Source organism: Cyanistes caeruleus, chromosome 19 (genome assembly GCF_971803275.1).
Source record: "Cyanistes caeruleus chromosome 19, bCyaCae1.hap1.1, whole genome shotgun sequence".
NCBI classification, from domain to species: Eukaryota; Metazoa; Chordata; class Aves; order Passeriformes; family Paridae; genus Cyanistes; species Cyanistes caeruleus.
This window is the reverse complement of record NC_141719.1, coordinates 7,125,255-7,149,758: the sequence shown is the minus strand read 5'-3', so window position 1 is coordinate 7,149,758 and position 24,504 is coordinate 7,125,255. Positions and strand designations below refer to the sequence as shown.

Here is a 24,504-nt window from a genome sequence, read left to right as displayed (position 1 = left end):
GATTTGAAGTTCCTGAATCAGTTACATTCTCTTTACATTTTGGTTCAGGTTTTTTAAACAATCAGAGCTTATGTTTTCTATGACGCATTTACGTTTTATTTTCCTTATAAAATTCCAGTCTCGCGCCAGATTTTAAATGTCAATAATTCAGTCATCGCTTTTGAAGGGGTTTAATGGCTTCATTCACTGATAATTTAAATAGTCAATCTTCAATCATCGCTCTCTTTTGAGAGTTTATAGCTGTGCTATTCCTTTCCCATTAATTGCTGTCATGGGAAAGATTCCTATCAATGGGAAGTACACTATTTTATTCCTCGTGGTAACTGTTTATTATCCTCACAATATTTTGTGGGTTTGTGGGACATGAAAAATGCGCTTTTCCCAGAAATAGTGACAAAAGAGAAACCTTCAGCAGAATTTGACATTTCATTATCCAGATTAATGTAATCTAAAACAAGGCCCATCCCTCTAAAATCCCTTGCTTCACCTGCAGGAAGTCTTTCAATGATGTGAGCAGCAATGCTGTAATCCCATTTCAGGTTTAGTGCTGGCAGCAAGAGCTGGGACATCAGGTAAATGTTTATGCTTCAATATTTCCTACTGTAAGTGTCTGTCTGTGCCAAGGAGCCAGCCCTTCTTCGATACCTGTGTCACCCTGGAAATGTTGTCCAGGCCAGAACTAATTCCATTACTGTTTGGAAAGCTATTTATAAGCCTGCCTTCATTGGGATGACCTTATTAATTAGACTGGTGGAAGGCTGAGGGAGAGACGCTCATTTCGCAAGACCATTGACATGCATTTCCAGAAGCGATGCTTCTCCTTCACACTATGCTCAAAAAGACTGTCAAATAAAGCAGAAATCTGGGTCAGTTTGCAGCAAGGAAGAAAAAAAGCTATACCATGTTGTCTGCAGGACCAAGAGCATAAACTTTTTACAGGGTAGTTCTGCTGCCACACGTCCTTGAACATGCTAACAAAGCCCAAAGCCTGTGGTCTCTAAATCCAAGAAATGGAAAGAGCTTTACCACTAAAGCTTCTAAATCAAACCTTAATGAAACCCCCACCTTCCTCCATTATCATGCACACCCCTAAAACAGCAAGGCTAAAGCCTCATGTTCTGTTTGTTATGAAGTTAAAAGAAAGCAGAGGGGTACTTTTCTCCCCCTTATTTACCCCAAATGCTTGATTTACTCTCCTGTGTAGACCAGGAGTGGAGTTTCACCTGCCAAGCCCATTTCCTGTGCCTCACTAAGGCCTGCTCCCTCCCCACTGCATTTAATCACTGAGCCGTGGTGTCCTGCTCTGCTGCCTCTGAAGCCAGCCCATCACTGCTGCCAGCTCCAAAAAGTGAGTAGTTGGGAGCATTAGCAGTGTCTTGTCACTAATACATGCATTTTGGCAACTGAGGAACAGCTTCCCTGTTATCTGTTGAATAAATCACGGGACTGGTTATTGTGCAGGCTTAGAATAAGAACTCATCTGTGCCAAGTGGCCGAAAGAAAGTCAGCTTTTGTGCAGGATGTTTACTTTTAGCAATGCAACCTCTTGACAGAATCTCATTCACGGCTGGCATCCCACTGGCAATTACATTTTTCATCTTGGGTGGGGAAAAGGAAGCTTTCAGCAAATCCTGCCTATTCATTTGATGGATTTGTACAACACAGGACGATTTTGTAATGCAAAGAAAACCACAGACCCAGTTCTGTGTCCCTCTTTGGGACATCCTATACATATATTGATTATATACATATAGGATATTTGTACATCCTATATAGATATTTGATGTCTCTTTCAGAATTCAGTATGTCCTTATGTGACAGTTTAATGCTCATCAATAGTCCAGGAGTACAAACTCCTCCACCTCTAGACAAGTAGACAGTGCTTGTGAAGGGCTGGCAGGAGATTGTACATGGTTAAAATATGACCTAAAAATAATAAGGGCAAACCACTCAGCTCATGTATGTGCAAGTGTCAAGAATTGGAATTAGTAACAGATTTGCTATGCAAACATCTATGAGGTATCAAATGGGTGTCAGACTGGGATTGCCTGGTTCATTTTGGAAACCCATTTTACAAATATCTTACAGAACTAAAGTCTCCTTGTCCCATGAAAAAAAATTAATAGGTTAAATGTCTTATTAATCAGCCTTTGGCTGTTCATGTTCAGTATGTTGCTTCTTACAGGCACACTACATAACTGGGCCCCACAGCAGTGATGCACTCAGTGAGAAAAATTCTTTCACCCTTCTTGTAATTGACTCATTTATTAAAATGCATTTCTGGCTGAGTGCACAATGACATATTTCTAGTCTTAAGAACGTTTTTAATTAAGACTATTTCAGGTATTTGAAGGTTCTGGTTCTTCTTATTTTGTAAATAAGAGTAACAAAACGAATAAGGTTTTTGCTTCCTTAATCTTGTATGTTGAATGCCAGTTTTTAGGATTTAGGCTTAATGGTTCCTTAGTCCATAATAAGGGGTTTCTTTTATTGAGATATTTAAGGTGCTCTGATTCATTCGATCATCAAAAGCAATCACAGAGATGAGTTCAGCAAGAGTCATTGGTACTAAAAATATGTTATTGGTCAGAACTGCTCTAACAATACCTGAGCTGAGTAATCCAGTGCTCTCCTTAAAAGACACAGACTTCCAGTAAAAAATCTTCCAATCTTCCAGTTTAATCACCACTGTCATGATGGTTGGGGAGTTCTTAGCCTGGTTCCACTCAGTCAAGATGCATGATATGAATGTTCTTATTTTCATTCCAAGTAAACAAGTCTGAACAGTGATTTTTTTATTTTTTTTTTACTGTATCTTGAATCTGTATATCTTTGATGCTCCAGCAACAGGAAGTTACACTGGTTTGAGATCTGTGTCCACAGAACAAAGGCGGAAAACAAGCTTTGAAAACAGTGAGGAGAAAAACTGTGACACATTTCCAAGTAAAGTCTAGATCAAATGTCCAAGGCAGCAGGGAAGGAAATGAAAACAACAGTGGCTTGGGAGAAGGTAGAAGAAACAGTTCCAAGAGGACCAGAGGGAATGAGAGGAGATAGAGACAAGATGCAACACCTCTGTGTGCACCTTTGAAGGTGCCAGTGCACTCTTTTTACAGGAGCCAGCCCAGCTTTTTGCCAGAGTCACAAAGCAGCCAGCCTTCCAGTCATGGTGTGCACATGTTCCAGAACATTTCTACAGCCTGAAAGAGCAAACTACTGGGGGAGTTGCAGAGGAATGCAAGGATGGGTGTGTGGCACTGAGCAGGAAGGCAGCTGCATCACCACAATCCCTACATCAATATAAAACCAGGATATTGGGATGCTGCTGGCACTTCAGCTGTTGAAGTGCAGCTGTGTGAAGGTCTGGGCTCTTCAGCAGCATCCTCAAACTGTGCTCCTCTTGGATTAACAGATAGCATAGGCAATATGAAACTTTATTACCAGTGACACTGTTAAATCACATGGCAGATTGTACCAACATATTAACAGTCATACCTCACTAAGATTAATGGGAGTATTTCTCAGGGAACTAGCTTGGCTCTGCATTTCAGGAGTTCTCCTTTCCAGCATCAAGCTCTGCCCTCTTCTTTCAGAAACGCTGAGCAGCTGCCTGCACAAGTCTTCTGGTCCAGCCTCACCTATCCTAGCAGCAAGCAAGCCCCCGTGAACAAAATCTGCAATTTGTATTAGAAGAGCTTATTCTGAGCTAGAGAAACTGAGGGACAAGCCTTGCCACAGCAGTTTACAGAACTGTCACCACCTAACCCTTTGCTCGCTGCTGGCACCAGGGCCATGCAGAGTCAGATTGAGCCTGACATGCAGCCAAGCTGTGACGCTCACACATCCCTGTGCTGGAGGTGGTTACCTGGCACAGGTGACACGTTTAGCTTGGGAGATGACTTACAAACCACAGCTCAGCTGCCAACAGATCCTGTCTTAGTCCTACCATGAAAGGTGTTGACACTGCCTATGGTTTATTTGTCTAAACCCATGGTTTGCTTTGGTGTGCCTCTACTAATCACTTTTGTTGAGGGCTGGAACTATTCAAAATCCCACTGTAAACAAGATATTAGATTAGAAAAATAGCTTGAATAGAACTTAATATTCTCCTAATTCATGCCCTGATTTGTACTGTACAAGGCAACGCCACGTTCAGCTTATGAAAATACGCTTTACATGGTCCCTTCACTTAATGAAATAACCCTTGCTTGGCAAAATTCGGTTTGAGTAGGTAAGATTAGGGCATAGACAGGGGAACGCTACCAGCCAGTTTATCACACGCAGTATGGCCACTGTAAGCTCGATTTGGAGCGGAGTAAATGATCCCATGTGCAGGATTATGTGACAGCAAAGCCACGGCGTTTTGCTGTGCTCTCCGGTGCCACGCCGAGATGGGCCCCAGGGAGCACGGGTGGGTGAAGTCACCCGGGTCAGTCTGAGCCGAATCCCTCGCACAAAGGCTGCTACAGCCTCTTCCCAGGCCGGGAAGAGGAAGCGAGGAACGGGCTGAGACAATGGCGATTGAACCGCCATCCCCCCCAGTCCCCCGCACTGCTTCATTTCCCTGAGGGAAGAGCTGCAGCCGGGCCCTGGGCACCGCCGCCATCCACTGCTTCCCCGGCTCGGCCGGGCCACCCTCGGGAGACAGGCCGCGGCTCCCGCTGCCACCCCGGCCCGAGCCCCGAGCCCCATTCCCCGGTGCCACCCCGGTGCTCCCCCGACCCCGTTCCCCGCTGCCACCGCGGCTCAGCCGCCCGGCCCCATCTCTCAGCGGCCGATGCCGGGGGCTCCCGCTCCGGCCGGCTCCCCTGGCGCTCGGCGGCGGGGCCGGGCCGCGGTGGGCGGGCCGGGGCGGGGGCTGCGCGGAGCCGGGGCCGGTTAAAGCGGCCGCCGCCCGCCCGGCTCCGCGCTCAGCCCCCCCGGCGCCCGCCGTCCTGCCCGCCGTGCCCGCTCGCTCGCCAATGCGGGCCCGGAGCCCGGCCCGAGCCGCCCCCGGAGCCGCCCGCAGCCCCCCGGCCCGACCCCCCGCCCCGGACCCATGCGGCGGCTCCGGGAGCGGTTCCGGAGGTGAGCTCGCCGCGACCCCCGGCGGGGATGGGATTCCCCCTCCCTAGCCGAGCCGCTCCCCGCGGGATGGGACCGCCGGCCGGGGCGAAGGGTGGGTGGGAGAGCCGAGGTTTTGTCGCTGGTAGCGGGCGAGGAGGGCAGCGAGGTCCCGGGGGATGCGAGCGGGGAGGGGTGAGGAGGGTCCTTTGTTGGTGCTTTTGTTCATCGCCGCCGTTAAATGGGTGAAGGTTCGTGCATCCGGCCGGGTGACAGCCGCGCATCGCGGGGCCCGACCTGTGGCTCCTGGGCCGGGCTGGGTCAGCGCCCGCCGGCCCCGTGTGGCCTCGGAGGGCCACGGAGCTCCTGCTGCTGCTGCCTCCGAGGGCGCATTGACTACCAGGGAATCACTGAATGCTCTGGGTTGGAAGCGCCTTAAAGCTCATCTCATTCCTCCCCCTGCCATGGGCCAGCGATACCTTGCACTAGATCAGGTTGTTCCAAGGCTTGCCCGACCTGGCCTTGGACATTTCCAGGGATGGGACAGCCAAAGCTTCTCTGTGACAGGGCCTCAGCACCCTCACAGGGAAGAATTTCTTCCTGGTATCCAATCTAAATCTATGCTTTTTCAGCTTAAAAAGCAGCCCTCATTCAGCTTCAGGTTGCTGCTCACGTTCACTGGGAGGTGGATTGGGTAACTGCAGTTGTGGTTCTTGGATAAACATCTGTGGGCTTTGGTTCTTCATTGCCCAGAGTCCAGATGTTGATGGACAGTGGGACATCTCCTGGGTGAGGCCACCTGAGAGCTGTGGTGCCCTGCTCTCCTCTCACCAACTTGCTCAAGAAACTGAAACCTAAGTATTAAAAGGAAATAGAACTGAAAGAAGAAAATATGAACGCCGTTGGACGTGGTTTCTGTGCTAGCCCACACCTCGTTGGCTTGGTCTCTTGCCCCTGAGCTCAGATGTGCTGCAGCACCTGGGGTGACTTGTATTGCTGCCACTTTTTGCTTGAATTGCTTGCCTTTCATACTTGCCAGAAGGCCAGGGAGGTTTTGTCAGTGGGATGCACAGACACTTTTTTTCCCATGACCCAATGATAGCAGAGTTGTTTGTGGATTCTCAGAGTATTGCAGGTTTCCTTTTATCTTTAGTATCATGCTGTAAGTACATGAACCTTCACACAGCATGTGATTTCACTGATATTTCCAAATAAGGGAATTGTTTCTGCGCTGATCTGAATTATTTCTGATGCTCGGTGATAGTAAAGATTATGTGAACAGTTATAAACGACAGCTAGATATTGTCAAATCCAGGAAGGAAGGTGCCTAGTGCAGAGGAAGATGTATCTACAAGGAAATACCAGCCAATTTGGTCAAAGCAAGCAAGCTTTTTATAAAACCTTTAGTTTCTCTTCAAAATCTGATCTAAATGGTCATCAGGAAAATGTAGTGCAAATCTGTTTTGACCTGCTTGTAATCTTTTTTTGTTTTCCTCTTGAAAACAAAGAGCCTAGATAACATCCTACATTCTGAAGCATATATTTAGATAATGAAGCAGTTTTTAACCCCATTTGATTAATGCTGCTGCCAGTTTTGTGGAGTTATGCCCACCTTGTTGTAGTTTCTCATATGCTGTTATTTGTGGTTTATTAGGTCTAAATGGCTTCTGTTGCTGGAAAGCACAAAGAAAGAAAGACACAAAAAGGGGCAATCTGCTTTTAAGGTGGTCAAAGGACATATTAGGTCTTTTGAGCTGAATAAAGGAAATATACTTCCTGAAAAGACTAAAAAAAACCAGATCTTTGAGGCCATTATCAGTGCTTGCTGTTTTTACTGACATTTTGCTTCATGCTTAGACAATAATTCATTAAGCAGATGGGAATCATCAGTAAGGCAAGATTTGATTTCCCTTCTGCAGTTTGGGGTCTAAGCTTGCTGTGATGCCAGACAAATGTCATACAGATATGTTCAAAGGATTTGGGGTTCTGTAATTTATTTTTCTAAGCTGGCTTTGCATGCAAAAACAAAGCATTAAGAACCTTTGGATTTTCCTTCTGCTTTGTCTCCCAAATACTATCTTCTCTTAATTCAGGAATCTCTGGGAAACATACAGCATCTGTTCCTTGGAAATGAATAGGAGCTTGAGATTAGGGTCTGTCACAAAGGATGGATCAGTCTGTATGGTTAGTATTTAAAATATTTGAAGTATTTCAAGATCAAAGATCAAGTAGTGTGAAGGGAGGGCTATGAGTGTCTTCCCTCGTTTTAAATTGCTGTATGTCTCTCTCAATACCTTTTTTCTGCTTGTATTGGGAAAACATTCATCAAAAGTTGTTTGTTTGCTGTGAAATTCTGAATCTTGGACTTCCTTGGCCTTGAGCAGATCCTGAGCATTGAGAATTTAAATTGTGAAAAGGAACGCACAGCTCAGTTCAGTGTGAAAGCATTCTGCTCTCCTGGCTGGCTGCAAGCAGTCCTTAGTCTCTTAATTTCAGAAATTTCTTATTCTGGTATTGAAGGCATTAATATTTTATCATAGATATTTTGGATTGTCAGTATTTTAAATGGAGAAGTATTTATGCATCCTTGTGAGATGTGCTGCATATCCTCTGATTAAATGACTCTGGTTTCACCAGATCTTCTATTAAAGAATACATTAGAGATTTTCTAGAGAATCAAAAAGGCTTCAATTAAAGACATTTCCTCTAAAGTGTAGTCCAGTTCAGTGTGACTTTATCAGACTGTCCTGCATTTGATAATAACCTTAATGGCTGTGTTATAGAGAGCCTTTGTGTAGGAGTAAACAGCATCTGAATGCTCTTTACTGAGCTTCACTCTAGAAAGGTGAGATTATAATTCCCAAAATTATCTTTTCTAGAAGAAGCAAACGTGACCTGTAGGTAGGAGAAAGAACAATGTCCCTGTGTTGCAGTATTCACAAAGAAACAAGAAGCATCCATTGTTGGTAGTGGCATGGGGGTTTATTTGCTTATTTATTTATTTATCTTTAAGAAAGAACAGAGCTGTTTTGCCTCTAAAATGTGAATAAGTCTGCAACCTCGTTCTTCTGCCTTTGTGTTGCTATGTCATACGTGTCTATAACTGCAGGAGTATATGACTGACTATAACAGTGTGTGTCAAAATAATTTTCCTGGTTTTGATGAGCACATTAGTAATATCACAGAGCAGCTGTTTTCAAAATTAATATCTGTTTCTGAAGACATTCAGCCTAAACTGTCAAGCTGGAAATGAAACAAACTCCAGAGAAGCACTGGCTGGCATTATTGCCCTTCCAACCATCTCGTTAATGATCCTCCCTCTGAAGTTGTTCCTGATAACATTTATAAATAGTTAATTATCAAAAGGCAGAGGGTACTAACTGAAACTTTGCTTTACTAAGCCCATTGCCTGTGAGCAGTGACCTGAACAAATGCTTTCCAGCGTTTAGCATCAGGCTCTGCAGCCTGTTGAAGGCAATCCCTCTCAGAAGGGACAGCTGCAGGTCCATCAGAAGTTTGGCAGAGCTGGTGTTGGGGCATTGTGAGATGCATTTCTGCAAGGCAGAGGTAAAGCTGAGCACTTCTCCTGCCAAAACACACTGGTGCTGTTGGTGTTATTGGTATAAACACTGAGGTGAAGGGGTGGGTGAGGTGTTGCTAATGCTGGGGTTCTGCTGGAGCCCTGGTGCAGAATATTTGCAGCATTCCTGTGCTGCCACAAACAAGAGAGGGAAGAAAAACCCCAACTCTTTGTGTAGGTTACAGAACAAGGATAGATTTGTTACTGTCTTTGTGTTCTATTCTATGGCTAATAAATGTCTTTAAATTAACGATAGTAAGAGGTCCTAATTTCTAAAGTGTTGGTTCATAATTCTAAAATCTAACATTACTCCTAGATCCAATGTTACTGCTATAGAAAGATGCAGTGCATTTCCTACTGAGAAAAAGGAAAAAAATTAAAAATAGTCTAATGTTGGATAATAGAATATCCCAGGAGGCGTCAATTATTTGTAGATTTTTATATGATAATATTATCTTATATATGAATTTGGACCAACAGGAATTATAAACCTTCTACAGAGTATAAGTTTACTCCTTTTGGTTCTTCAGGTTTGAGTTAGTTTGACTCCTTTTTGTTTTTTACTTCTTGTGAGACTTCCAAGGTGCCACCACAGAGAAATGTAATAATATTTTAGATGTGATAAGTGGAAAGTTTCCCATGACTTTGAATTTATGGAGTTGGACAAGGGCAGTCCAAGCCTAGCCACTCGCTGAGCCAACAGATGCTTTTATTTTTAAATGTTTTCCTAACTTGGAAGCAGAACTGAGCAAACTGAATGTTCCATCTTTAGAGAATGCAGAGATGGTGTTCAGCAGCTGTTGAAGACATACAAGCACTGGGAAAAAAGTAATTTTCCAAATATTCTGTGAGCCTTTGTGATGACAGTGTCATTGTCTTCTTGGAGAGGAGAGCAAGGTGCCATTTGTCACTGACAAAAGAATTGCAGTTTTTAACCTTATATTAACTCCTGCATGGTTATTAATTTGCTAACAACCATTTATATTCTGTGTCTGTGAATTGAATCCACATTTTTCTTAGCCTTTGTATTAGTAGCAATGAAACTGTTTCTTGAAATTGCCACTGTTTTGGGGGGGATCATGACACTGTGTTATTTTCCCCATGCTGGTACATTTTCTTGAATCAGTTGAGAAAGAAACTGTTTACAAGTCAATAAATCAGTCAAGAAAACCAAGTGAAATATCCCAGAAATCTGGAACTGCTTATGCCATCTGTAAGATTTGGGCTGGACTTTTTTAGTTGTTTGTTTGTTTTACCCTGGTTTGAGACCAGCCAATATTTTATAGATGTCATAAAAATAGGACTCATTTTGATTTATACAAGGGAGGACATGGGGAAGGAGCAAAGTTTGTCTAACAAGCTTTTTGTATAAATCTAGGTAACAAAAGCTGCTCTCTGCTCTGAGCATACAGATGTGTTCTGTATTTGTGACATTTCCTGGCTTCTTGGATACCTGATGGATTGTCAGTGCATAGTTATAAAATAGCCTGGAGTAAAGTGGAATTACTGGTGGAAGATAATCACTTTTGCAGGACAGTCAGCAGTGCTGGGATAGCAGACAGAGCTGAAGAAGTTCACAACTTTCATTTGACTGTTGAATATATGTGTGGTTTCTTTTACAGGTGTTCCTACACAGATTTAAGTTGTTCAAACAGAAACAGCTCAAGTGTTTGGGTTTTTTAATACACTCAAATGAAACGTTTGCATTGGCAAGTTCTTCCAAAACTTTCTCAGGTTTCATCATATTTTGTTCAGCTTGCATGGACTGTATTTGATGTGATTGTTTGTTTGTTAGAATGTTTGAAATTTCTTAGAGAAAAAGGGGGAATGTCTATGGCAAACCTCTTGAAATGTTTATTCTTTGGAATTGACCATTAGAGTCTCCTTTCATCATCCCTGTGTAGGGGATGTTTGGATCTTGGTTGCAGACACAAGGTTGGGACAAATGAGCCACTTCATGCTCCAAACACAAATATTGCTTACTACAGAGTCAAAAAGTAAGTGTTCAAGTGTTCCAAACTGGAATATTGCTGCAGCTTCAAGAGCTTCTTAAAAAAAGAGTAACCCCTGACAGCTGTGATGAACTCCATATTTCAAGAATCATTTGAGTTCTTGCTATGTAATTTAAATAGGAAATAGTTCATTTTTCATCTGACCAAACTGTCAGAAAAGAGGGAGTCTGACTGCTCTGTGTGAGCTCTTGATTAAAGATACCCATCCCTTGCACCAGGCAGACACAGGAATTTATTTAACATGTGCATCTGGTAAGAGACTTTACTTGGGAGAACTTGCAATTTAAATTACAGTTATTTTGAACATGTCTGTACTTATAATTCTTAACACTACTGGGTTGGAAGTATTCCTTTATTTCCTTCATGATACTCAGATGTTTTAGTAACTTTCCTAAAAGTACTTCTTAATTATTCAACAGGTTCATGAACCACCCAGCTCCAGCCAACAGCCGCTACAAGCCCACATGCTATGAACATGCTGCTAACTGTTACACACATGCAGTAAGTACAGTTCTGGCTTCTTTTCCTATTTTTTTTTTTTTTAACCAGATGTTTCAATAAATTTTTGTGGGTTTGGACTGCTAAATGCTTACCTCTGCCTCACTGTGTTCATATCTCCAGCCTCTCTCTGGTTTTGTGCATGTAAGCGTTAACTGTAACAGAAAATTGGATGTTTGGTAATGTTCTGAATCTCTAGGAGCTCCAGATTTCCTTTTCACCAATGTTACAGGTCTTTAACTTGATAATTTCCCTCTGTTGGAGTCAAAGGATGCCTGTAGTGTAGATAGGCCACTACAAGTTAGCCTGCAAGGTGGATATTATGTGCTGACATAATATTGTGCAAATTGTAAACTGGACATATAAGAAAGGTTCATCCATGTGAGAAATGGGAAGGCTTCATCAGACTGAGCTACAATAGCTGGAATATTTTAATTCTGGTACCTACTGATTCTTCTACCCTCTTCTAAGAAATCTGCTATTTTGCAGGAGGCCTCAATAATGCTGACAGCCCTGCTGAAATTTCAAGTATTTCCTTATTTTCATAATGTAAGGACTTCCTGTAGATTTGAATATAGGGTATTCACATAAAGAATAACAAAAGCAGTCCTCTTTGATTTTTTTTTTTTATTTTTTTTTTGTTAGTAATTAGGAAGTTTAATTTGCTGTCTGGCACTTTGAAAAGGACTTAAAAATGTGTTTGTTTGCTTTTTAAGATAGCATTTGCCCTTTTATGAAAGCAGCTTGTGCGTCTCCTCAATCCCTCAACTCCAAACATCTGAAGTATGTTTAACTTTGTCCTCAGTCCCTTATCTCCAGTGTGTCTGAGTGAGCTGCAGATATGAAAGCTCAAAGTAGTGCCCAAGACTCTTCAGTTCTAGAAGGAGCTCTGTTTTTAAGGATCCCTCGTGTGTATTTCATAAATAACCAACATACAGCTCCGTGGTGCTGGTAAAAACAGAATCACCTTGGTTTTGCATATAGACATAAAGTTGACTGAAGCTTCTGTGTTCTTAAGCCAGGGATCTCATGTACAGCATTATGTAAATATATGCTTATTTGCCTAGGGAATGAAGCAACATTCTGTTAGTTAGCACAAATATGTAGTTTATCTCATAATCCTTGTGCAAATCTTGTTTGTTCTGGCCAAAAAGTTAGATTTCAAAATATCTGGGAGATATTGCTGTGCTCCTTAGCAATTTCAGCTTTCACCTAGTTGAAAAACAGGCATGTTTGACTCTTGACTGTTAGCAGGAGGTGACAGTCAAGGTGGATCAGTGTTTTTTGGTAGGCTGCAATTTGTGGTGGAGCTGTCTAACTACTTTCTGAGCAGTCAAACTACCTGCTAAAACCTATCATGAATGGTTAAAATAAATATGCAATGACTTTTGATCAATATTGAAAGTCTTGAAATGGGAGTCTAAGCTAGGAAAGAACAGAAAAGGCTGGGGGGGGATGTTTTAATCTCCTTTGTATTGCAGACTTACTAAAGTTTCATGGTGAAATGGCTGAGTCTTTGCTGCTAGATTACAGTGCAAGTTTTCAATTAGGCATTGATGATCCCACAAAAGAGAATTCAACAATGGTTCTCCAGTATATTTTTATTACAAACTTTTATTCACAATTCAGGAAGCAGTCGTCTTCTACTTTGAGTGTGGCTGTACTTGTCAGTAGGTATCCATCTGGTTTTGGGCTTAAAAATACACAGGAATACACAGTTTATGGCAGCTGCTTAATAGAAAACAAACAAGCAACAAAAAAAATAAGGATAAAGGAGGGTATAGAATCCCAGGTACAACTTTTTGGTACAATACTTCAGAGGTAGCTTTGTGTGGCATAGTAAGGTATCTTCAAATTTCTTACTTCTAAGGCTATTCTAAATGCCTTGCTTTGTTTTTTTTTAGCTTTAAATGAAGTATTGACTTGCCTTCAGACACTGGGAGACAGGAATAGCAGCAAAGTAGTTGAAACAGACAGAAAAAACTATTTGGTATCTTCAGAGGCAGGAAACAGTGCAAGAGGAAAGCAGAGATTGTGAGAATTGGGAGAGATTCCACCATGAAGCTTTCTGTTGTATGTAAGGTTTATCAGACAAAAGGTAGACTCTGTTGTGTTAAAACCTCAGAATTTGGACATGGCTTGCTTCATACTGCTTTAAATGTTTCTTCTAATTGTCTTAAAGGGAGTAACTATCCTTAAAATTAATGATAGTCTGTATTCCAGGTTGGGTTAGTGAAGTGCATGGAAAAACAGAAGTAGTATAAATATTTAGAAAATGAGACTTGGAGCATTTAGGAGGCCATTTGAACATGGAAGAAGGGATCATCAAAATTTCAGAAGGGCTCTTCTGATGAAAATGTCTCCATTCCCACTGACTGGTTTAAGCAGTTTCTCTGCTCTCTGTGCTGCACAGCCCAAGTTCCTTGTGGGTCTCCCACTCCATGTTATTGTCTCCTAAAATGAGGGGAAAATTGAAAAGTTGGGAGGGATGGTAACAGGAGAGCACTCCTGGAGCAGCTGGAGATGGGCACAGCCCTTCATGGTTCCCTCCAAGTGTCACATTTTTTGGGGGTGGGGCTGGCAGCTTTATTGCTCTTTCTGTTGCCTTCCTGTCAAGAAAGGAGGTGTGTGGACCATCTTTGTGGCCTTTCCCTCCCAGTAAGAGGCTGGTGAGATTGCAGCAGTAACACCACACTCTGCTACAGTGGCATCAAAGGGCATTGTTGCTGCCTGCATGATGCACAAGGAAAATAACTTCATTTTCCAGGAATGTTATATAGAAAAGCAAAACTTCCAACAGGTTTTTTAAAGCTCTTCATGGCAGAGATTGTCTGGAGAAATACAGAAAGAATACAGGTAAATTACTGACCAGTAGAACAATGTCCTAAGCAGCCCCAGACAGGTGGAAGGTATTGGATATTTTACTGTAAGTTGATAACCAGAGAGTGTAACTTCCCTGAAGTGACTCTGATCAGGTTCACAGCTTATTTATTGTGTCAGCCTCTCTCCTTAAGCCTTTTGTTCATTGTGACAGCAGAGTTTGTGGTAGCTGGTTTCCCAAAATACACCACACAGGTTATGCTGAAATCTGTTCTGAAAGATTACCACCTGTAGATGTAAATAAACATATTTTAATCCTTTATTTTCCTCCTTACTGCAAAGAGCTTTTAACTTCATTCTCTCATTTTGTTCTGGCATTTCTCTAGAAAGCTTAGGAAACTGTTGCCTTCTTTCTTTTTCTGATCTCCCTTCCAGGTCCACTTCTGATGCTGCCAGGATTAATCAAGGCGCTAAAATTAGTAAATTTGCACATCACAGTTCTGGGTTTGCTCACGGTACATTTAGTTACTGGGTTTGATGATACTCACTTGGAAGACTTGCACTCCATGATGAAATAAGCAAAGATTTTGTGACTTTTTTTTCAAGGAATATTGGCAACTAAGAAATGCTTTGTCATGCTGTAAAATGACACAGCACAATCCCACTCATTCTGTTAGTTCTGATTCTCTGACTGCTCTTTTGGTAAATTCCCCACCATTTAAAGGACTGATTAATGCCTTTTCCATTCTGAAAACTGGAGATTAAAATGCAAGTCTCATGCAAGTGATTTTTTCAAATGAACATGGGAAAATCTGCCTTTTTTATGAACGAAAGTTTTGTATTTTGTAAGATGGATAAAGCTCATTTTACCATATGTTACCTGTGATGGCATTGCCATCTAAAGAACTTTCATCCAGTTGGCTGAAACAGCAGGATATAATTTCTGGATTTTGTATTTAATCTAGCTATTTTTGGCCACCCCCCCCCCCCAAAAAAAAAAAGAGTAATAAAACATCTCTTGTTTCATCTGACTGTTCCCATGGTGCCTATCAGGCACAGAGAGGAAAATGGTTCCAAAAAGAACACTTTGAAAAAACAATCAATCCTTTTCATGGAATACAGTGCTGTTCCCTGTGAGAGGTAAAATTGTTCTTTAAAGCAGGACAAGGCAAAAAAAGGGATTAAAGTCTTCATTCGTGTGCTGTACTCTGGATTCTGAAGGTGCAAAGAAAGAGGTGATAGGAGAATTTCTTCTTTGTTTTAATCATATCACTTCATACACAATAATTACTGGGAAAACTGACTGATGCTGAATGTTGCTTTGGCCCATTTGAGCATCCCATGTCACACCATAGCTTGTAAAATATTTATTTGAGGAAATTAGTAAAAAGATGGTGTCTCTGTGTAAGAAAGGCAGGTTATTCTGTGTAATATCTAAATCTAAAGCCCAAAGAGAGCTCTTTTCCTGTGAAGTGGTCTCTGTCAGAGTCCCTGAGCAGCTCATGCCTAGGCTGTTACAGGGAATTAGTAGGAAATTGCTATTTTACCTGGTATTTGAGTACTGAATCTCTCTGAAACATTTTAGTTCTCTGTCAAGTTTAGTCAAAACTGAAATTTGCACCAGAAATTGGGAAGGAAAGTGAGGAATGTGGATACAGTGGGACTGTAGAGCTTTTACATGGCTGCATCACCATTTCTGGGGCTGAGTGTCCTCCTGTCCCCTGCAAAACCAAAATGAAGCAGCTGTCACATCTCATCAGCTCCTGGCTGTCCCAGGGGCTTCAGCCTCACTTCATTCACACTGTCCTGTGGAAAACAGGAGTGACTGATCTCCTGAGGAGTGACATATTTCAACTTTCCCTGAACTTGAGGGCTATCCAGGATGTGTGCATGGAAACTTAGGGTTGGTGATAAATGAGAAGCCAGGCTGGCAGACTATTTGTGGCCTTAAAGTGCACCAAGTCAACTTCCATAGTTTTATTACAAAGCTCAGGAAGTGTTCCCACCTCTAGTCCCAGTGCTGTGAATATATTAATGCCATACTTTTCATTTCCCTGGCTCTACAGCTTTTGGCACAAATGCAGTAAATTTTGCAGAACATAAGGGAATTTAATAATAATGAAGTACTCGTGTAGTACATCAGTAAGAGCTGATGTGTTTCAAAGACAGAAGGAAAAGCCACTTTTTTTTTTTTGTTGTTATTCTCTGGCTCAACCAGCTGCTTCTCAGATCCATTCAGTTTGCTCTGCATCCTCTGCACTTTAGCAGAACCTCCATTTCCTCTGCTCTGTAATTAGATAAAGGACAGACAGTTCAGGCTAGACTAGAACTTTGCAGTCTGAGCTATCAAACCTGTAATGCAAAGTGCCCAGATTTGTTTAAACATTGCTTGTTCCTGGCTTTATTGTTCAACATATGAGTCTTGGGTTAAATTACCAAGAATTTAACCTTAGAAGCTTATTTGCAATTCAAGGGAACAAATTAGCATCTTAGACACCCGTTGTAGGGCCTGGGAGGGAATTTGTGCAGTTTGCAACTCTAGATGGCTGACTTGATAGTGAAAGGAGATGGGTAGAAATGTCTGAGTCAGTGAGCTCTCTTCTTTAAATATTATATAGGGTGTTTTAAAAGTTCTTTGGGGTTATTTTTTCCTTCCCTCCCTTTTCCATTTTGCCTTTTCCTGAAGGAGATACAGGTATATCATGTATTTTATTCTGGAAAGGAGTGTACTTTTAAATGTATGTGAAGCCTGCAGCCACTTCTTGGATGCTTTATGCAAGTGTGGTAATTTTATCCTGATGCTTGAACAGGGCCTGTTTTGGAAGAAGTCAATTAAAGATGCTTGAGAGGGAGGTGGGAAGGAAGAGTTTGATGTGCTGCATTAGAAGAACATCTTTGTGCATTAAAAATCTATTCATGAGAAAAGTTTGCAGCTAATTTATTTATGATAGCTTAAACCCAAGTTCTGCAAAACAGTTGCTTAATTCCTGCAACTGCACTTTGCTAAATATTTTGTTTTTTCATTTGGGATTCAAGTTTATTTTGGTCTGTCTTGTGTTCTGTGTCTGTGCACAAGAGGTGGCTTAAATTCAGGCCTAGAGTAAGATGAACATGGTTTTAAAACATGAGGCAGAATGTGAAAATAAAACCATTGCAAATTCTTACAAAATCAGACAGAAGAATTTGCTGTCATGGCTAGAGGAGCCAGTAACTTTTCCTGGAACCATGGAGGGAGACATTTAGCAAAACCAGATCTAACCTTTGCCTGAGACATCACCGAATTTCCAATGCTGATGTGTCAAATTAAAACTGAAGGACAGAACTCTCTCAGGCTGGGGCTGCTCCGTGGGTGGCACCGAGGCAGGGACCTGACAATGGCCTTTTGTTTTGCCAGTTCCTCATTGTTCCTGCCATCGTGGGCAGTGCCCTCCTGCACCGGCTCTCGGATGACCGCTGGGAGAAGATCACAGCGTGGATGTACGGCGTGGGGCTCTGCGCCCTCTTCATCGTCTCCACCGTGTTCCACATCGTTTCCTGGAAAAAGAGTCACTTAAGGTAGCAGGAGAAAATGTTTCACTTTCTCATCACGTTTCCCCGTTTTGTTTCTCTGGGTCAAATTTTACAGGAGGTTGGAGTGGTATTTGCTGTTGAATTATGATAAAAACACCCTTGATTTTTTTGGAGGAAATAGTGAGCCAAGCTCATGTACCAATGAACTTGAATGTCTTCTGCCTTGTCACAAAGAAAATGTGTTTTTGTAGGCCCTAGTGGCTCTTAATCCAGAAGCAGAATGGGAAAAACATAAGTGGTTGATGGATAATGTCCCATTGCAGATATGAAGACACAGTCTGGGACTATGGCATAAGCATTTGAGGATATGGGTATGGATTGGATATGGATTTGAGGGACACAGCTTTTGCCAATGCCCAGCTAACAAGCAGGAAACCTTGGGAGCAAGGCAGCAATAGCAAAAATCACATGTGATTTTTTAATTATTATTATTTTGGGTTTTTTTAAATTAATTTAGTTTAGTTGTATTGATCCCTTTTAAGACCCCTAAATAATTCTGGGCCATAAATTGGATTTATCCAGTAGTCACTCCATAGTAATCCAGTGTCTGGATTAGGCAGAATTGATGTGACAGGGGTACAAGGTGGGGTGCAGAAGGGGAGAGGACTGGAGAAGTGCTGATCTCTTATGTGTCTCAGTTGCTCCACATGGTTTTAAGAGGGATGGATGTGATGGTATTTTCCCCAAGGTAATTCCAGAGCATGTCAGGAAAATGAGATGATGCAAAAATCTTTCCAAAATGTGTCACAGTGACCTGTTCTGTGTCTCTCTCCCTAGGACAATGGAGCATTGCTTTCACATGTGTGACAGAATGATGATCTATGTCTTCATTGCAGCATCCTATGCACCATGGTAAGAAACGGGGACCAGAGCTGCAGAATCAAAGCTTTTCCAAAATAAACAGTTTGTCACTGCAGCTTTCCAAAGTCTATAGATGTCTTCTTAGATGCAATTGACCACATTCTGTGTTGTGACAGACATTGTAATGTCATCTCCTGGGCCTTGCTGAACAGAAAGTAATGCTAGAAAACATCAGAAAGTAGTTTATTTATATTCCACATATCTCAGTTCATGCTTTCCACCCATCAATGCAAACACCTTCTGCCTTTCTGTGGATAGAATGTCCCAGTGTTTGTTCCCCTATAATTCTGTAGTTAAAGCTCTGAGTATTTATTTGTTTTTATTAATCCCTTCTGCTCTTGAGTCAGTGTGGTTTGTTCACTCATCACTTTTGTCTCGGAATCTTTGTTACCTCCAGGTTAAATCTCCGTGAGCTGGGACCTCTGGCATCTCACATGCGATGGTTTATCTGGCTGATGGCTGCTGGAGGAACCCTTTATGTATTTCTCTACCATGAAAAGTAAGAATTATTTTTTGTATTTAACTTTAAACTGAAAATTACCCTCAGAGAACAAGACCAAACTTTTTTCTTGTTTGTTTTGGAGATGAGCTACCAAGGTTCTTATAAGAAAATCTAGGTTGTCTCAGTGTTTTATTCTCAGTGATACATACTGCAGGTGAAGGCACCTAGGCAGCATTTACAGAAGGTATTGCCTGCAACTCTACAATGCTGAGATAAACACTAGCTTTAATTTTGTCATAAAACACTGGTTATCTATCTGCATGAAAAGCTTTTTGAGTAATGACCCCATACCAACACATAATTTAAAATATTCTTTTTTGCTACTGAAGGAAATGTTCATCTGTTTGTACACCTCCTTAAATGACTCAAATCGTTCCCTTTTAGGTATAAGATCGTTGAACTCTTTTTCTATTTAGCGATGGGATTTTCTCCTGCTCTGGTAGTGACATCCATGGTAAGGAATGTGATTATTAACAGTGCAAACAAACAAAACTTACTTTTTATAACCAGCTTAAATTCCAGTGCAGCTCATTCCTCTGCAGAGCTGTTCACTGTAGTACACTGTACTTGTAAATGTTCTCTGAAGAGCAACCAAATACAACCAGTGATAGTTTGGGTTTATAGTTCACATTTCAGTGAAATGAACAAAAATCATTTGTTTTGTTCAGTCTGGGCTGTATTGTGTAGATAAAGAGCCTGGGTTTTTGGTGCATCTGAAAAACATCCTACTCAAAACTTATTTATAGTTATATATAATATATATGTAGTTACATAACATTCTAAATAATGTTGGTTAACCCTCTCTGCTGCTAATAAAACCTGACACATTTTCAAGTTGATGCCTTAACTGGAGGTATCAAAGTCTTGCTGGGAGGAGCTGCATTAAACTCAAACTTCCACAAAGTATTGTGGGTTTTTTTTCAACAAACATGGAGATGTTTGTCTGCTCTGCTGATGAAGCAAACCATCAATCTTGTTTTAGTTCTCGAGTTGTCCCTGTATAACTTCTCTAGTGCTATGGGGACATAGTATAAAAACACATTATTGTGCATTTTACAAAGTGTAATATAAATACACTGCATTTCTCACTTGTCCATCTGTCCCACCCAGCATTTTCTGAGCTGTCACAGCCAGCTCCCTTTGCCTGGGGGAGAAAAGCACTTTGTATTTTTTCCATAAATACACTTTGCCCCCTTTACACCCCGCCCCTGACCTGTCCTTGTTCCCTGGCAGAGCAACACCGAGGGACTGCAGGAGGTGGCCTGGGGAGGTTTGATCTATTGCCTGGGCGTGGTGTTCTTCAAGAGTGATGGGGTGATCCCCTTTGCCCACGCCATCTGGCACATCTTTGTGGCCACAGCAGCTGCTGTCCATTACTACGCCATCTGGAAGTACCTGTACAGAAGTCCTGCAGACGTCATTCGTCACTTATGAGATTGTGTATATCTCTATATCTAATCTATAGATATATACAAAAAAAAAATAATCTGCACTTGGCCTCTGTAACAGTATTATTTGACTTAAAGAATTTGGGGGAGTTGGAAAAAATTGCACAGCAAAACTGCACTGACTTTGGTAGTTCTGTGAAAACAATTACTGTGAACAGATGTTTGTGTCCTGCCATTGCCCATCACATGGCAAGTGCTGTAAATAACCAAGATACTGTACTGCAGTAACCAAGAGTCCATTCCACATTAGCAGAACTGGCTACCTGATGTTTACAAAAGAATTTTGTATGCTAGTTTAATTTTACAATTTTTAACTACGTGAATTTTTCTAAATGAGTGATTCAAATAGTGAAGTCAGTGCAATAGTGAAAACGTAATGCTCTTGACCTGAAAGTGGTTTCTATCACCTTTCCACAAGTCATTTCTTAAACATGAATCAGAGACAGCTAATCTACTTTTACCACCCATTACCGTGGTATAATGTGACTTTTATAGAAACTTTTTTGTGTTTTTTGTAAACTTTAAAAGAACATTTATTGAACTGAAGACACACAACTGTCATCTATGCAGTTACTCATGTTGCAAACTCTTGCAAGAAATGGTTACATTCCACACCCTGTCCTGAGGAGTGAACATTGTACCTCTTCCAAAGGTTGTGTTGCAGCTGCAATTGTAATAACCACTTTTGCAAACTAAAACCTAAATGTGATTCTGCTGAGTTCTAACATGGCAGCATTCTGCTTATTTACCACTGAACCAGACCTTAAGTTGGCTTTTTTTTCATGATGAAGAGCTGTGAAAGGAATAGCTGAGGTGATTTTCTCCTCCAGGTTCCCAGTTGTACCTGTGCTGCCCAGGGTGGGGAATATCCCTGACCCAAGCCAGGGTCACTCGTTTCCCCAGCCCACCTACACACACATGGCATGGAGGCTCAGATCTCCAGGGGGACTTAAACTGACTGGTCCCAGCAGCTTTTGGTGGGGTGGTTCTGCTGGGAAATCCAGGTGGGAGCAGCAGCAGAGCATTGCTGAGCACCTGGAGCTCAGAGTTCTTCACAAGCACAGCCTGGCAGGGAGCAGGGCTTGGAGCACTTGGAGTGTCACTTGTCATCCTGGGACTTGACACAGAGTCCAACTGGTCTTTGTTACTGTACAGGAAATCCAGCTGTGGTAGCAAGTCATGATTGTAGAACACGTGCTCTATGACCAGTGTAGAAGAGTCACTGTAATTCTGTTTATCCCATAATTGTATCCTGTCCCACTATGTAATGAATGTCTTATATTAAGATTGACTTTATCCTTTTTCTAATTTACTCAGTTTTTCATGTCAGTATTTAAAAACAAAACCAAAATGTGTTGCCTTTTTCAGATTTTGTTCTGGATATTGCCTGTCTGCAAACAATAAATAGCAAGACAGGGATGTTTTAAAGGTCCCATTTCACTCAGTTTTGCCAGAGGGTCACAAGTTTTAGAATATTTGCATTTGTCTAGGGAATTTACCAGAGGGACAAACTTTAAATTCAAGACATGGAAGAATTGCTGTGTGGTGGGAGCAGGTGATCAGAGAAGTGGCAGCACCACAGCAAACTCATGAACTGCCCTAAAAGAGAGCAAAGGGAACAGCTGGGCAGGTGATTCTGCTACAAGTCTTGCACATCTGGATGCCTCAGTTTTTTAACATTGTGTCTATTTTAATGTTTTCCAATTTTTGTGAGTCCATATATTTTGTTGAAATGCAATACTGCTAAAACCACTAAAATACATGTAAGGGTTTTCTGTAGTCAAAACTTAAACTCTTGCTTGAATACGTTTGTTCTAATTTTAAGTTAATTTTTCATGGCATTTGCTTTTTGGAGTGTTTGAAATGGTTTTTAAGAAGTTTCAATTCGCCAAAAATATTTTGCATTTCTGTATTCTAGTCAATATGATATTGAATGTACTAGACTAACAATAAACATTTGGTGCAATTTGGAAACTCTTGTATTCTTGGTGGTTGGGTTTTTTTTCCCCTCTCCATCACTTGGGCAAGGCAGGCAGGGACTGACACTGTGACCACTCCTGACAAAAGGGATCCTGAGTTGAAGCTTAGGATCCTCATGCCTGCTCAGCCAATGCTTTAAAAACAGTAGGAAATACTGCAATCCAAATTACTCAGTTTTTAGCATGGAAAAAAATGTATTTCTGTCTAAATTTTGGTCAATATTTTAGAACTTCCTTTCTCCTTTTGCTGTTCTGGGTCAATTTTCTTATACCATCATATACTGGGATTCTTTTTTTCAGCTTGAGATACATAATTTTGCTCCTATCCCTGGAGGAGTATCATTGCATAAAATATAGACAAGCTGAACTAAAAATGTGTTTCTGTCTGAAAAGCAAGCATATCAATTAGTCTTTTCTTTTTTTTCTCCTCCATCTAATTGCAGCTCTCGAGGCTGATTCCTCTCAGGAGTAAGGATAGTGCTTTTTCCACTAATGCTTGCTGCAGTCCAGGGACAGGATTTCTGTGTGTTCCTGAGGCAAATGTTTTTTAAAAGCACTTGCTTCTGTATTTTCTGTGCCTCTAGGTTTTAGAAGTGCAACAAGTAGGCTGAATCTAAATGAAGCAGTGATAGCAAACCTTTCAGATGGACCTTTCCAGAAGATGTCTGGGATGCAACAGGTGCTCTGAATACTGGGTATGTTCTTAGGTCATGTTTTAATAACACAATATCCTGGGCATCAAAATTCTATTAAATGAAGGGCCTCACTTAGGAATTTATCTGAGAGTGCTCGTTTGAATTGTGTTGGTTTAAATTAAACAGTGAGGACTGCACAAGGACAGTATTAATTTTTCTTCCTGTTAACAAAAAGAGGTCTAAAAGCAGGCTCCTGTTCCAGTCCTGTCTGCTCCACATTTCTCTCCATTACTTGTGGTTATTGTAAGAATTGTTGCAGTCTCCCAGTTCTAGGTAAGTGAGGAAGTCCTTTCCAGTGAGGCTTGAGTGGCTCTGTGGGTCCCTTCCAACTCAGGATATTTTATAAAATGCACATTGTTGGGGCTGGAATGAGCAAGTTAAAGAGAAGATACTAAAACTTTTTTGTTTGTTTTTTTTTTTCCTTGTTTAAATGTCCCTCCTGCTCAGAACCTCTACACAATGCTTTACTTGGGTCTGGTGTGTTTAGCCACGAGATGTCCCTGAAGGCCAAGGCTGTCATGGTCACATCATGTGCTTGACTAAATCTTTCCTCCATGCTTTGCTATTTTTGAAGAGTGCAGGATGTTGGGCTCTGCTGCTGATTGCTCTCAACCATCAATGGGTGCCATAAGGTTAAAGCTAAAAATAGTTGACAAAAGAGTGATCAGGATGGCACAGCAAAGCTGGCTCCAGGGTGTGGGTGCTTTCTGCCTTCCCTTTCTCAGCCTGTGCCATGGACCACTGCTCCAAGAGCCAGAGGCTGCTCCTCCATCCTGCTGCTTGGGAGGCTTTCAGTCATCATTCATCTGAATAAATTCATCAACCACTGCCAGAGGGAAGGGAATGGACATAAGACACCTGAAACATTCTCTAGTGCCTGTTGGAAGTGCTGGGATGCCTTTAACTCTGCATTCCCAGCACAAGCTGCTCAGCCTTGGGGTTGGTGTAAGCTTTGCAGCCTGCCTGGAGAGTTCAGCAGAGAGCACCTGTCCCAGGTGCCAGCTGAACACACAGAAAAGTTCCTCTCATAGGTCCAGTGTGGAGTGCAGGGCTTTCTTGATAAGAGTTTTCAGGTTTGTATTTGGGTAGTGTTTGGTGGATGGTGTTTTGGTACTGAGCTGGGTGTGTGTCATTGGGTTATTTCCACCCCAGGCTCTTCCTCCTGTCTGTGGTGAGCAGTAAGGCTGTCAGTGCTCCTTCCCTTTGCAGAGTCAGCTTGCTTGTTCCTAAGGATAAGCTGGGGAACCAAAATCCTGTTGCAAAAGGCTGGCAGAGAGGCCAGTTTTATAACGTGTTACATCACTGGCTAATGAAGCTCGTGCGCTCTCAGAGGGGTCTTGTTCTGATGTCTTTGTTGCTTATCAGCCCCAGCCCTGCTGCCATGGATTTGAGTGCCCAAATCCTTTGGGTGCCTTTGCAAATCTCCCTAAAATTTTCAGAGGTGGAAAGCTGTTGGTAAGAGACTGACTGAAGGAGTGGCTTTAGCTCCTGCAGGC

The 24,504-nt window shown here is 41.9% G+C and overlaps 1 protein-coding gene across 11 annotated transcripts in view; it reads left to right on the top strand.

Annotated features, from left to right (window-relative positions):
- MMD (monocyte to macrophage differentiation associated) overlaps positions 1 to 22,308 on the top strand; it is a 68,922-nt gene extending 46,614 nt beyond the window's left edge. For 2 of the 11 annotated variants that reach the window (XM_086856998.1, XM_023938726.2), the window contains exons 2-7: positions 11,055 to 11,136; positions 17,348 to 17,508; positions 18,301 to 18,375; positions 18,782 to 18,883; positions 19,271 to 19,340; positions 20,120 to 22,308. In XM_086856998.1, the coding sequence (XP_086713124.1) occupies positions 11,055 to 11,136; positions 17,348 to 17,508; positions 18,301 to 18,375; positions 18,782 to 18,883; positions 19,271 to 19,340; positions 20,120 to 20,320 (691 nt within the window). In that variant the 3' untranslated portion in view covers positions 20,321 to 22,308. Of the gene's footprint in view, positions 1 to 4,225; positions 4,412 to 4,860; positions 5,159 to 5,181; positions 6,206 to 6,555; positions 7,228 to 11,054; positions 11,137 to 17,347; positions 17,509 to 18,300; positions 18,376 to 18,781; positions 18,884 to 19,270; positions 19,341 to 20,119 lie in introns of those variants that run through there. The other 9 variants (XM_086856995.1, XM_086856996.1, XM_086856991.1 and 6 more) reach the window with 9 other exon arrangements.
- Positions 22,309 to 24,504: the final 2,196 nt, after the last annotated feature.